Genomic DNA, 13414 nt, shown 5'->3' with positions numbered 1-13414 from the left:
ACGCCACGGAACTCCCCAGACACACACGGATATAATATACAATATGTGCTTTACACATATATAGGTATCATTATTATTATTATTATTATTATTACGCAACGGTCTATAAAAACGCACACGGGCGGCGACCACCACGACTGCATATATATATAAAATCGTATGTATATTTGTGGCGGTGGGTATGGGTATGGGACATAATAATAATATGATGTGTATAATAGTACAGATTTACTGCAAAGGGAGATAGAATGGAGAAATATCAGTGCGACAGACGGAGAGGCGTCAGCGTGAAAGAGAGACAGAGAGTGAGAGAGACATGAACGAACACACACTACCGCGCACCGACCAGACGACGACAGTCCGTACGAGCCCCCGCGATATACTTTCACTATCGTCGACGAACCGATCGCACTCGTCGGCCATAACGTCGCACCGTAACACGTCGCCGTCTTCCGTCCTAATAATATAATAAAGTTATTATTCGCCATCGTATTACCTGTAGGTAACACTGCCACCGACGACGACTCCGATCGCACACTGTTATAGGGAAAAAAGCTAAAAGGAGATTCTAAAAAAACATATTCTACGCCGTTTCGGCAGTCTATTTCTAAACGCCATACCCGTATAATATTCATTCAGCGCGCGTTATCGTGTTCTTTCAGTGTTTTCGGGTTTTTTTTTCTCATCGATTTGTTCTCCTCTCTCGTTCGCGATGTATCGGCCGGCTCATCCATCCATGTGTGCGGGACGATCGGTCTAGAGACGTTCGATTTGAATACCATCGTAATCGCATTGCGCACTGAGTCGTTGTTGGCCAAACACAGAGCACAATACGATCAACTTCTATAAAAAAAAGAATAAAGCCAGCATCAAGCCCTAGCGCACGTGCAATTAGGATGATGGTGACACCATCGTACACAGCCGCCGCCGATCGTCCGGTGTCGATGGCACTCCGGGCGTACCTGTTGATCACGGTAATCGCCACCTTTTCCCGACCCACCGAAGCCGTCCTTTCCGTGAACGCAACACGTGAGTACCTATACCAATATTAGCAACGACACAATATTATTTTAATAATTCTTGTTGTCTTGTCATGTTATCGTTATTATAAATATTTATAATATTACCTACGTATATGACTTTCGTCCGATCGGACTTTTTATGTACATTTTATTAGAACATATCAAACTTATTGTACTTCACTAGGTACTCAGAGAGATTTAAGCCTGTTGAAGTCTGTGTTCATTGTAATAATTACATGTAGGTATACCAAGTACGCGTCAAGTCGTACGATAAAAACGCGTACGCGCCTGTACACGGAAACTTGTCGTAGAAAGTACTTTATTATACTTATCTGTCTTACCTAACTCTCATTGTTGAGTTTGAACGGGTTTTCTCATTTTATTTATGTGCTGCGTTACGACAACGTCGTTTGCGCTTTTACACGGCCACAGATTATAATATCATAAAATTATATTGTATTAGATTTCATATTATGATGTGTGATACGAAGTTATTAAATAATATATTGATAAGTACCTTTAGTACCTGAGTATGTTATGTACTTCTACCTTCGGTGTCATAAGTTAATAAGTCATTATGAAAAAGTACGCTTATTTGTTTAGATTTAGTTTTTATTCCAGCCCACGTATTGTGAATAGGCGTGTGTTTATAATATTATAATATATATTTATCTTTCTTCTGTACAAGTACTGCATAATATTATGTATTACATAAAACGCGACTGTTCCGTGAAACGATTTGTTTGTTTAATGACGAGCAGTAATAATAATTACGTGGTTTTACTTTCATTACATAATATATAATATAATAACGGTCCTGCAGTGCACCGACCATCAGATAGGACGTACCTATGTTAGGTATTTTCAATGAGTTTTATTGACGACCGCCTCGAAAGCACACGCACCTATTTTACGCTATAGCTATATTTTTTATTCACTTCCTATTTTAACAAACCGATACCATTTTACGACGGAATATTATAGTCGGGCTCAATTTCGTATGGACAAAATAATGAAAAAATCAACAGTCGTAGATCGACGATCGTCGATGAATGTGTAGGTATACCCTTACCTACCTCCCCGCATAATTTTTTGAAGTCTGTGTCCTTATTAATTATTTGCATTAAAATATTTGGTTATTTTAATAGTATCAAGGGAATGGCGTAACAATATTGTGGTAGGTGTAGACCGCGTTTAATAAAAATCTATTAATTCCATTATTTACTAAAATTTAATCGTGGGCCACTAAATCGTGTTCGATTGATCGTTTGCTCACTATTGAGTGTTGATTCATTTACATATTATGTTTAGTGATTGATTGCATAATCAATCACTAAACCCAGACACTATGAACAATATGTTCATTTTCATGAACCGGTCGATTAACCTATACGGATATAATACGCATCAATATTGTATTCTATACTCTGAGGTATTTCTTTCGGCAAAGTCGATAGACACGATTGTTTTAGGCGCCTGGTATACTATTACTGGAGTTTGCTGATGTAGCCCTGTCATCAGTCAAAACTCGTCACTATAACTTCAGTGACTCGCGATGTCACATATAATGTATTGTACAATTATTGTTGTGCCTATACACAGCTACACACCTCTTGTGTACAGGTAGGCAATAGGTAGGTATGTACCGTTTGACAGACTCGTTCGAAAAGTTGTGCAAATCCACACAACTTATTATACGACAATAATAAAGATTATATTATTAGTGTGTTGTTGGTATTATATTATTATTATAATATATGCGTGACGCGCCAGAAATCGTGTACACTAGTTCACATTACCATTGTGACCACTGCAGAGACGAGTGATTATCCAACAGCGGGCGACAATAACGCGCGCGTTGCTTAATTTTTATTTTTTGCGCTTGTACACACCTATCGCATCGATGACGTAATATTATTATACACATGATAATAGTAATATTATAGCGGATAACCGTCGGCTTTCGGTCAGCAGCTCTTCAGCCGGTTCTCCGCCGACGATCCGGCCGGGGTCGTTTTCCTCCGGATACGGAGACGAACTAATAATATTAGATATTTTAATGATATGACACATTATCATAATAACACAGACACACTGTCAAAGCAACACCGACGACAGGCGACAGCAGAACCACCTGTAAACCCGCGCATTTACATTTCGCGGCGTGTGAGTGTCTATCTCTCTCTGCCCGTCCGGAAATCTTCACCACCGTTGAACAATGATATTATTACGTATATTATCGTGCTCACAAGAGTGTACAACAGAGCTGCTGATGTACTAAAAATTGCACGGACGTTGTTGGCACACACGCTATATTATAATAATATAATATACTCGGTATATTGTGTGTACATAATATAATATATTGTAGTGTAGATATTAGATACTTGACCGAACGGGGTCAAGGGCTTGGCGTATATACGACCGATTTTAACCGATCGCATTGAAATAATGTGTCCACTGCGTATTACGCGTACGCCACATACTCCACACCAGTATCATACACTCATACTGTTATATACGGCACGTGACCCGAATCGAGCTAATTGCGTGCAAATAACGACGGTTGCAGAATTAATACATATACCGAATAACTATTTTAATAATTGTTAAAACCACGCGGCAGTGGTTAGATATTAGTTCTTTGACCGAAAATCTCGCGACGTCACCGACCGGAAACACACCGGAAACACGGTCACGGACCGGACATTCGGAAAGTGAAAGCGCACGCGGTTACGATGCGGCGCGGTTATTACTCAATACCTGGTGCTGCAGCAATCCGTGGGAAAGGAAACCAACGACCGCACGGCGGCGGCGATCGGTCTGTCGGATTGAAGACGAGTGTGACTAATCCGAGTGTGGTATCATTATTATACATTTTATAAGTGTACATTACGAGCGTCACGCGTTCGGGCGAATCAGTAGTGATGACTATCTGCAGGTATATACGTACCACCGGGAGATGCTTATATTAAAATTTTTTTTTATTACAATAACTTTTAAATGTAGGTACCTATAACTCTTACGTGTGTCACTCTATTAATGTTAAATAATCGAATGCATAATATATGTATATATTACGATAGGCGCCGAGTGTAGATCTTTAGACGGATGCGCCGCACAGTTTCAAAAAATCTCAATCTGCTGCAGACACACTTTTGAACATTTCCTAAATCATTTGAATCATTACAAAACTTCATGTACCGATCTAGTTTATCTATACCTCGGGTATAATGCAGACATCATAAACTGCTCATGTCCGATGGTAACTGGTTACCAGTTAACCACGTTCTGTTATACTACAATATGTCCATTGAGTATTTTTTTTTTTATAATTCCTAGCAGTTAGCACAGATATAGATACTATGGTTGCACGACGGCCCATATTGTATCACAGCGTTGCGCGGCGCTGAATGTTCAAATCCGCCAACTAGTGCCCCTAAAGCCACTATATAGTACTACCCAGATGGCAATTTTTTGTTTAATAATATTATTATAACATTATAATCACGAATAATATTAGTATAACGTCATTATAATACTATTAGAATATTATCATTACAAAATGCTGTCTGGGTACTATCTTACCTAGTCACTATGGAGCGCTAGTTTGCCACGACTTTTTTTGTATGTATACTACGCATAGATAGGTATTATAAGACTTATAATACCTATGATACTACGTAATTATATGTCTATGTAACTCGATAAGAACATTTAGCGCCGTTATATTATTGCTCGTTGTGTAACCATATAGTATACTGTATCCGTGGTACCTCTAGACATTGACACCCGACAGACTTATCCTAGCGATAAGCGATATAACCTTAGGCTCTTGCCAAATTCACGACACTACAAGACTATAGTACACAATCCAATCATAATATGCAAAAATTATTATAGCAATAGCTATTGGCGTGCTGTATAATTTAACGTGAATCCTGCCCTGTCCGTGTCCTGTCTTGATTCTCAATAAAAGAATGTTGAGCACCCGCTTCGTCATAACTCACAAGTATAATAATATGTAATAGTACCTACCTACCTAAATTTGCATTATATAGTTGGTACACAGTAGTTCAGAATTTAAATTATTCATGGCAATGAAAGTCGTATTGTAGTTTTGACTTTGACTTTCCGTGTGGAAAGATTTTCGTAATTTTTGTGCCTTATGACGATCTGCATTGTTGACTGATACCATCATTATTTGGTGTGGTATTATAACCTATCCAACTGTAACTATACCACTACTAAAAATAGGATGTATTTACTTTTGGTAGTTCAGTCACTAAGTTTGTCAAAAAGAGTCTAAATATTCTACGATTAATGCTATACATAAAATGAAATCAAAACAAATTTGAAGTGTACCTACGTAACACTAACTACTGGTAATAACCAATAAGCTTAAATTATTAATTATTAACTGAAATAAAGTATAGTTTTAGTAAAATAACAAGTATGAAGTAATTATACGTCAAACTATTGGGTTATGGCTCTATTTATTAAGAATTATATGAATTACATTGAAATGATTTATTATTTAATAATATATACTTATTTATTTCTGAGATAAAGTATCTATTTAAGTAGTAAGTAGTTTTGTATTGATGAGTTTTTTATTATTTTAATTTCTGTTACTGACGCAAATGTTAAGAGATTATATGGGCTCAAATGGCAGTTGTGAAAATAGTAGTAAATCACAAAGACGTTTGGCGATTATAGTATTAAAGTATAGTAATAAGTATAGTACTAAAGTATACCTAAACAAAAATAATCATACATTTTAGCTTTCGAAGTCATATTTTGTATAGGTAACGAGTAACGACTATTAATAGTAACCATAAATATCATAAGAAATAAAACATTAAATTTATGGGGAGTATAGTTTTCAAAACGATCATTACTATTTTGGTTTTTACACTTAATATATGTTTACAATAACTATACAGGCTATTCCAATTAATTTTTGATTTGTATTTTATATATATTTTTCAAATTATCTTTCAATCTCGTAAATTTAAATTCAATAATTAGACAACCGTAACTAGTATTGTAAAAACAATATATTTTTATATATTATATTATTATTTTTCTTGAATATTAATTTAAAATTCTATGTTTCACGATGTGTTTTCGACATCTCTTTGTAGTTAAAGGCAAAAAAGGTTCAAAATAGTAGTTTTTATTTTAATAGGATACTTCAATTACTGATGTTAAAACAGTGCAATGCATCTCATGTTTTATTTAATTGTTTTATAAACATGTAAGTATAATATTAATTTTAATTTTATTACAGTGTTTGATGTAATAGTATTGTTAACGAACAACGTACATTACGTTACTAAATACTATTAATAAAACTGAAATAACGATTTTAATTAGTTTAACCAGACTCTAATATTATGATTACCATCTTTTATTTATCATTATTAGAGTACCTATCTATAATGTGTAATATCAATTAAATTAAATTCGCACTAATCTAACGAGAACGAAATTGGTTTTCTAATACCTATTGTAGATAAGCTGAAATCTATAAGTAAAAATATTTCACTCAGTACATCTAGATATAATAATAATTGGTTACGACTTACGAGTGATTACAATTCCTGATATCCTAAATAGATAAAAAAAAATATACCAATAAATAATTATTGCATTAAATACTCAAATAATATTTCAAGTTCATATTAAATGTATACCTAACCAACCTAATAATTAATAGGTTTATATGACTAACTATATTTATATAAGCTCAGTACATATTTGGTTATTCTTTGATCACGTAAAAATATTTTAGGGAAAAATCATTTTACTTGTTCACATATTATTATCGTACCTACGCGAGTAATAATACAAAATTGTTATACTTCGGATATAAAAAAATACAATTTTATTATTATGTACTAAGCAGTATTATTTTTAAAATTTAAACCAAAAACATTAATGTGTAATATTCTATAATATGTGAATAAGAAAAATAATATATTATTTGTTTTGTTTCAGCTGAATACATTCATTCGTGTCGTAAGGCGGACGTTCAATTCAATAGTTGCATAAAAGAAACATTCAACCATCTTAGGCCCTACCTCATCGATGGTATATTATAATATCACATATTATTATATAGTTCATAAACAATAATATTGCATATTTTTTCCTCTATTGTTAATTAAATAGATAAATACATTTTGTTGTTGCACGTATAATAATAATATTATATTCGTTCACCCCGAAAAACATAATATTATAATGCGAATCCCCCATAAATAACGGGACTTAGTTGACATTTTTTTTTTGTTCGATCGATATTCATATTATTTACAGGTTCCACTCATCCCTGTATGACGTATATGTCATAATATTCAAGACATTTTTTGTCCTTAGGTATCGAAGAGCTTACCGTGCCTCCGATCGAACCATTGGTTATACCAAAAATGCAAATGGAAAATGGTCATGGTGCAGTCAGGGTGAGGGCCATACTCAGTAATATGACCATACACGGCGCGAGCAATTATACAGTTTTAAACGTCAGGTTAGATTGAATGATATTTACCTAGATAGTTGCTATAAAATAATTTTCAATAATTCAACACAACATTAGTTAAATAAGTTTGGTTAATATTATTAGTGCACCAAGCGTTTTGCGTACCTACCCTTGTTAATAGTTTTTTTTTTATAATATTTACCTATTTATTATATTTTATTTAAAATACAACTTTTTAGTAGCAATTAATTGGACTAATATATTTAGTCACGTAAATATAGTTCGTTCTCTAACTTTTATATTTTATGAATCTTTATTTTAGTTAATTATAGATATACGAAATCTAATTTATTTTTCATTATTAATTACTCGAGATTATTAAACATCTACTATACGGCACGGTCGTAGTCCTATAGATCATGACAAACAATTGGTTGCAGCTTAGCTGTGCCTAATAGTCTATATTATAGTAACTATTTTTAAAACGTATGTAACAACCTATACAATTTTATTTTTAGGAAAATGTATTATCTTAACTTTTAACAATACAGTTGGTAACACGATAATTTATAGTGTCAAATGTTGAAATGAAGTAATTAATTTTAATATATTATGAGTACCTAATCAGTTCAAACGTTAAATAAAATTAACCATATAAAACTCAAATTTAATAATTGAGTTTGTATTATGTATACATCGTGTTCTTAAATTTACTGAGTAATTTAATATGTTTTTAAATTTTAATCTTAAGTAAATGTTTTTTGCACAACTGATATTAGATTAAACATTATCTTTTACAAAAAATTACGAATAAGGTCATTAACATTTATTATCTCTAATTGGATTTATAATTTGTGTATGCAAATGTGTATGTTATACAATTTGTTATAATATGCGTATCAATATGAATATTAATATTTAATGGCAAATTATTTTTATAGGAGTGATATGAATAAGTACCGCATAGACTTAGGACTTTTCATACCACACATCGAAGCCACTGGAAACTACGATGTCAATGGAAACGTGTTACTATTACCCGTTAGAAGTAGAGGAGAATTTTGGGCGTCCTTCGGTCAGATAACATTTAATTATATATTTTTATAGCTGCTGAAATAATTTGATGCTTATATAAACCATTTTTGCATTTAGAAAACGTAACGGCCTTAGCAAAATTATATGGAGTTGAGGTGAATAAAGAAGGAGTGAAATTTATGAAAACTGAAAGATTGGGCATTGGTTTTAAATTGGAGAAATCAGATTTTAAAATCAAAGATGCCATCAACATGCAAAACGTCATAGGTTAGATCACAGAAACCCATGCTTTTAAAATGTGTAATATATTAATATAAATATGGTTTTAAATTATTTATGATTTTATTCAGGTGAAGCAATGAACGTATTCTTGAATGAAAATTCTGCAGAGATCATTGAAGAAATGAAACCCGCTGCTTCGCAAGCCATTGGCAAACATTTCAAAAATTTCTTGAACAACGCGTTCTTACAAATTCCACTTAAAGTGTGGCTGAAAGACTCCGAATAATTTAACCTATAACTTTTCATGTCTATCATTTGTTTTGTAATTTCCTTTACCTTTTCAATACTATAGTGAGTAGTTTTATATTTAAGCATCATTTAGGTATTATATACGCATAGGTACTCTAATTCTCATAATATATGTAGTTTTATATTCGTATATTTATTTAAGTTACCACACATTGAACAAATATTGACATAGAATTTCTATAATGTAGACTATATTTTTACCATTTATATTTGCCATTTTGTATATGTAAGTACATTATACATAATATAGGTATATCGTATATTATTATGTCATCGTATTTTTCGTACGGGTTTTTTTAAATCGTAATAGTTACTTTAGAAGTAGTTTATTGACAATTTTTTATTACTTATATATTTATAATCTCCTATTGATTATTATTTTAGTTTTGAATTAGTTGTATGTGTTTTGTACGCAAAATGTTTGAAAATTATAACGCGCTGCCGGGTGACAGTGCAATACTAAAATGGTACCTATGTTTTACATTGCACATATACAATTTTAATGTGCCAAAAGAAAATATAGTTCATTAAATTTTAAGGACAAAACTTTTCTTTAAGATTATTGTTTATGACCCATTATATAAATTTTATGTTTTTTTTTTATTATTAATGTAGGCTTGTTAAACAAAATACCTACAGCTTAATATGTTGAGAGAGAAACGTTATAAATTAAAACTATTAACATATATTACTGTATAGTTTTAGTTATATTCAACGTGTATTCTTATAGAATGAATGAAAAAGAGTTTCATTTATTTAATTCCATATTTATATATTTAATCAAATTATCAATATTAAATATTAATACTGCTATAATAAACAAGAATGACCTACTTAGTATTTTGATTTCAAAATCTTTATTATATTATAATTCATAGATACTACAATGTAGATCATTTATGAATGAACTCGATTCCGTTCAAAGAAATTTCATTAATTTTTTTATATGTGTTTTTACACGATTAAAATAAATTTTATTTTTAAATAATGGGGTAGTTTTATTAAAATAATTGAGAATTGCGTACGAGTTTCACCGTAATAAAAATACGACAACCTTGGTTAGTGATCACCAGATTTGTCTGAATGATAAATGTGTGATTAAAAAAAAAAAATGAGAAAGAAGAACAAGGTCAAACACACAATCTAATCTTGGCCAGGTTATATACGTGTTGGAAATTTAGTGGTAGGTAATTAAAATTGGCCAATTAGTACAAAATAAAGAGCGTCGTTTTAATTTTAGTTAAGAATGCAATCAAAAAATATATAACATTATAACGTATGATAAGTACATTTTTATCCTATTATTTTTAAATATAAAGTCAACCATAAATCAATTATTTTATATTGTAATATAATGATACTTTTATAATTTATAATAATATAGGTACTACATTGATACCTATAGGTAATTAAAATACTTTTCTATATTGTTATTGGTAAAACAAGAAAATTGAAATAAAAATGAATACTTATGTATTATTCAATGTAGACACATAATGTAGTAAGTATACTACCTTAAACTATATTTATTCTAAAATGAATTAAATTTTTTCATTACGTAAGGGATATATTAAAAAACAAAACTCGTAAAAATAGGCAAAATAAAATATTTCAGTAATATATTGTAATTTAATAATTCCTTTTATCCATTTCATATTTGCTCAACATGTTCAGAAAATGTACATGTTTTGCTTAAGATGTACATCGGTGTAAAAATATTTAAATTGCATTTTTGATTTTCTTCCGAACGAAGAAGTTATTGGTTTTACTTTTACACTTTTATTACTCTTACTACCATGTGATTTTATATCTCGGAAAACATTTATTGGGGCAATAAAAGAGTTGCAAAAGTTTCATAATGTAGCCACTCTATCGATTGAAATAGAGATAGCGGAACTGTCGTTAATATTGTGTATGGTATGAGTGTATGACGCAACACAAGATGTCCATACATTCGATGTATGTACCGAGAAGCCACCAATCTTCTTAATTTATTATTACAATTTATAAATATCCCAATTTTAGTAAAATATATAGGTATGGTTGTGATATTAAAAGAGAACAGAGACATGGCATTTTGCTTTATAATTATTATTATTCAATGGTATTATCCACGCCCCCCGCGTGAATTGGATAGAAAGGTTACGAAACACTTTCGTACATATAGAAATTGAATTGAACCGCAAAATTAGAAATTTATCACGGATTTTAAATTAAAGTTAATATTTATATTTTACGTATAATATACGTGTTAGTCATCCACCTTTACTATTGTTTTGTACACATAAAACATAGACTATAATGATTCATTATTATTATTAATGAACATTGTGAAGCCTACCATTACACCTAAGGTGGTAGGTATAGCTCAACAGCCGGTTGTAGTCAGTGTACGTCTCAATAATATATAAAGGTGAGTGCCTGACCATCTGTCCTAGTGATGAATACACTAACCCTTATGGTTAGGATGAGACTGCATACAATATTTAAATGGAACCTCCATTATCATAATAGATATGCAAGCATGCAAACCACTTAATACCACGATTTAAGATATACATATCTATAATATATATTGTATAAGATATATATGCTTAATATTATACTATTTATTCTAATTTTAAACTATATAGTGAACATGCTCAATATTATAATTAAGTATAATTTTTGTAATTTCTATTTTTTTTAGATGTGCTTTTTAATATGATATATTTTTTGTCACGCCTGCACTGAAAGTTTGGTTATTGATAGCAGTTGAAGCGTTGAAAAGCGTCCTTTTTCCGTCCAACAGGCAGTAAAGTGGAAATCCCAAAAAGTGCTGGGCGAACATATCACGTGCGTATCCCCTGCACAACCAGACACTGAAATCTATACCACGGTCATTACAAAACATAAACGTTTGGCTTCATCTTATATTCATAACCTCCATGCATGACGCTTAAAATAAATAAAAGCAAATCGTTTCTTCCATGAAATATTGTTTTCGTAGAATAGTCTAATTGTTGCATAGATCCCTGCATTACCTTTGATGTAATCGATGAACACAGAGGTGTGGCAAAAAATAGTACGTGTGGAAAGGCAGTTTCAGTCTTAGGCGCCTAGGCGAAATACGGGACTCAAATAGCTGACTTCCTACTCTTGTCTCACAATATAGGTACTATAATTTTTTTACTGCTTTTATATTCTGAGCCAAGCGATGAATTAAAAACAATTTTTGTCTGAATACACATTTCTGGTATAAAAAATGATCCGATCATCAACTTCGAAAGCAGATAGCAGATTGAACATAGTTGGTACCTTTTGTTAGTAAAAATAATTCAAAATCTCAATAACTTCTAAATAAGTCGTGAAAAAACGAAAAATAAATATAAACATTTGTCAGCATTTTAATATTAATATAACCCCAGTTACCAAAAAGTTAGACTTTGGTCAGAATCGTTCTTGATCATATGCAATGATTTATCATTGAATACAAATTTAACACATTCGTAACAGTGCCTAGGTACTCTATGACGAGGTACACTCGACATAATATTATATATTGGTAAATTATACCAATATATTACCATATATTATGTATGGTATATTATACCGTATAGAATAGCGATTACCTACCTACCGTACAGAACAGCGAATAGTAGGCCCAGGGGGGCCTAGGGGCCTAGCCCCCCAGACATATTTTCTTATAAATATAAATATTAGGTATATATTAAATAACAAATAAACAACATCTAAACTTCATTTCACATTGTCGCTTTTTCTATTAAATAATCAATAATGTATTCATCGCATTGATTACCTATATTTATAGTGATTATCGTGGTATATTTTATGCATGTTAAATGTTAACAAAGATTTTTTTTTTGTTTTATAAAGGTGAATTATTATTTATATTTTATTTAACTACTTAAGTTGTGTTAATTTTATTATACTATGAAAACCAAAATACTTGTCATTGCTGCTGTGGGAATGGTTGTAGTTACAATCTTGAGTAAAACTAAAAAAAATAGATCCAAAAGGATAAAATTGGGTGAAAAAAATAAATATATTTGGATATATTATATGCCACTAATAAATGTACTAAGAATGAATGAGCCTGACGACTTCAAAAATTATCTCCGTATGAATTCACAGACTTTCGACTACTTATTAGGTATGTACAAATAAATATTAAGGGGGCTGGAGCGTAATCAATTCTAAGGAGTAAAAACTAGGCATTTTATATTTCTGTTTATCTGGGTCTTGTGTATGTGTTGAAAGTAAATGAACATTAGTAAGGGTAATTCGTAGTACTGATCACGTTTTATAGGGGCATCATAGTAACCGGGATGTACGTCTGTAA

At 31.5% G+C, this 13414-nt stretch overlaps 1 protein-coding gene across 1 annotated transcript; it reads left to right on the top strand.

The window, feature by feature from the left end:
• The first annotated feature begins 334 nt into the window (after positions 1-334).
• On the top strand, positions 335-10184 carry LOC100160644 (circadian clock-controlled protein). Its single transcript, XM_001942544.5, has 6 exons — positions 335-1029; positions 7026-7118; positions 7407-7554; positions 8448-8581; positions 8659-8808; positions 8892-10184. Exons 1-6 carry the CDS (start codon positions 897-899, stop codon positions 9047-9049), a joined length of 816 nt encoding a protein of 271 aa, XP_001942579.2. The 5' UTR covers positions 335-896; the 3' UTR covers positions 9050-10184.
• The last annotated feature ends 3230 nt before the right edge of the window (positions 10185-13414 follow it).

This window comes from Acyrthosiphon pisum, chromosome A1 (assembly GCF_005508785.2).
Source record: "Acyrthosiphon pisum isolate AL4f chromosome A1, pea_aphid_22Mar2018_4r6ur, whole genome shotgun sequence".
NCBI lineage: Eukaryota > Metazoa > Arthropoda > Insecta > Hemiptera > Aphididae > Acyrthosiphon > Acyrthosiphon pisum.
The sequence above is the reverse complement of the archived record's forward strand: the minus strand, read 5'-3'. Positions and strand labels throughout refer to the sequence as shown.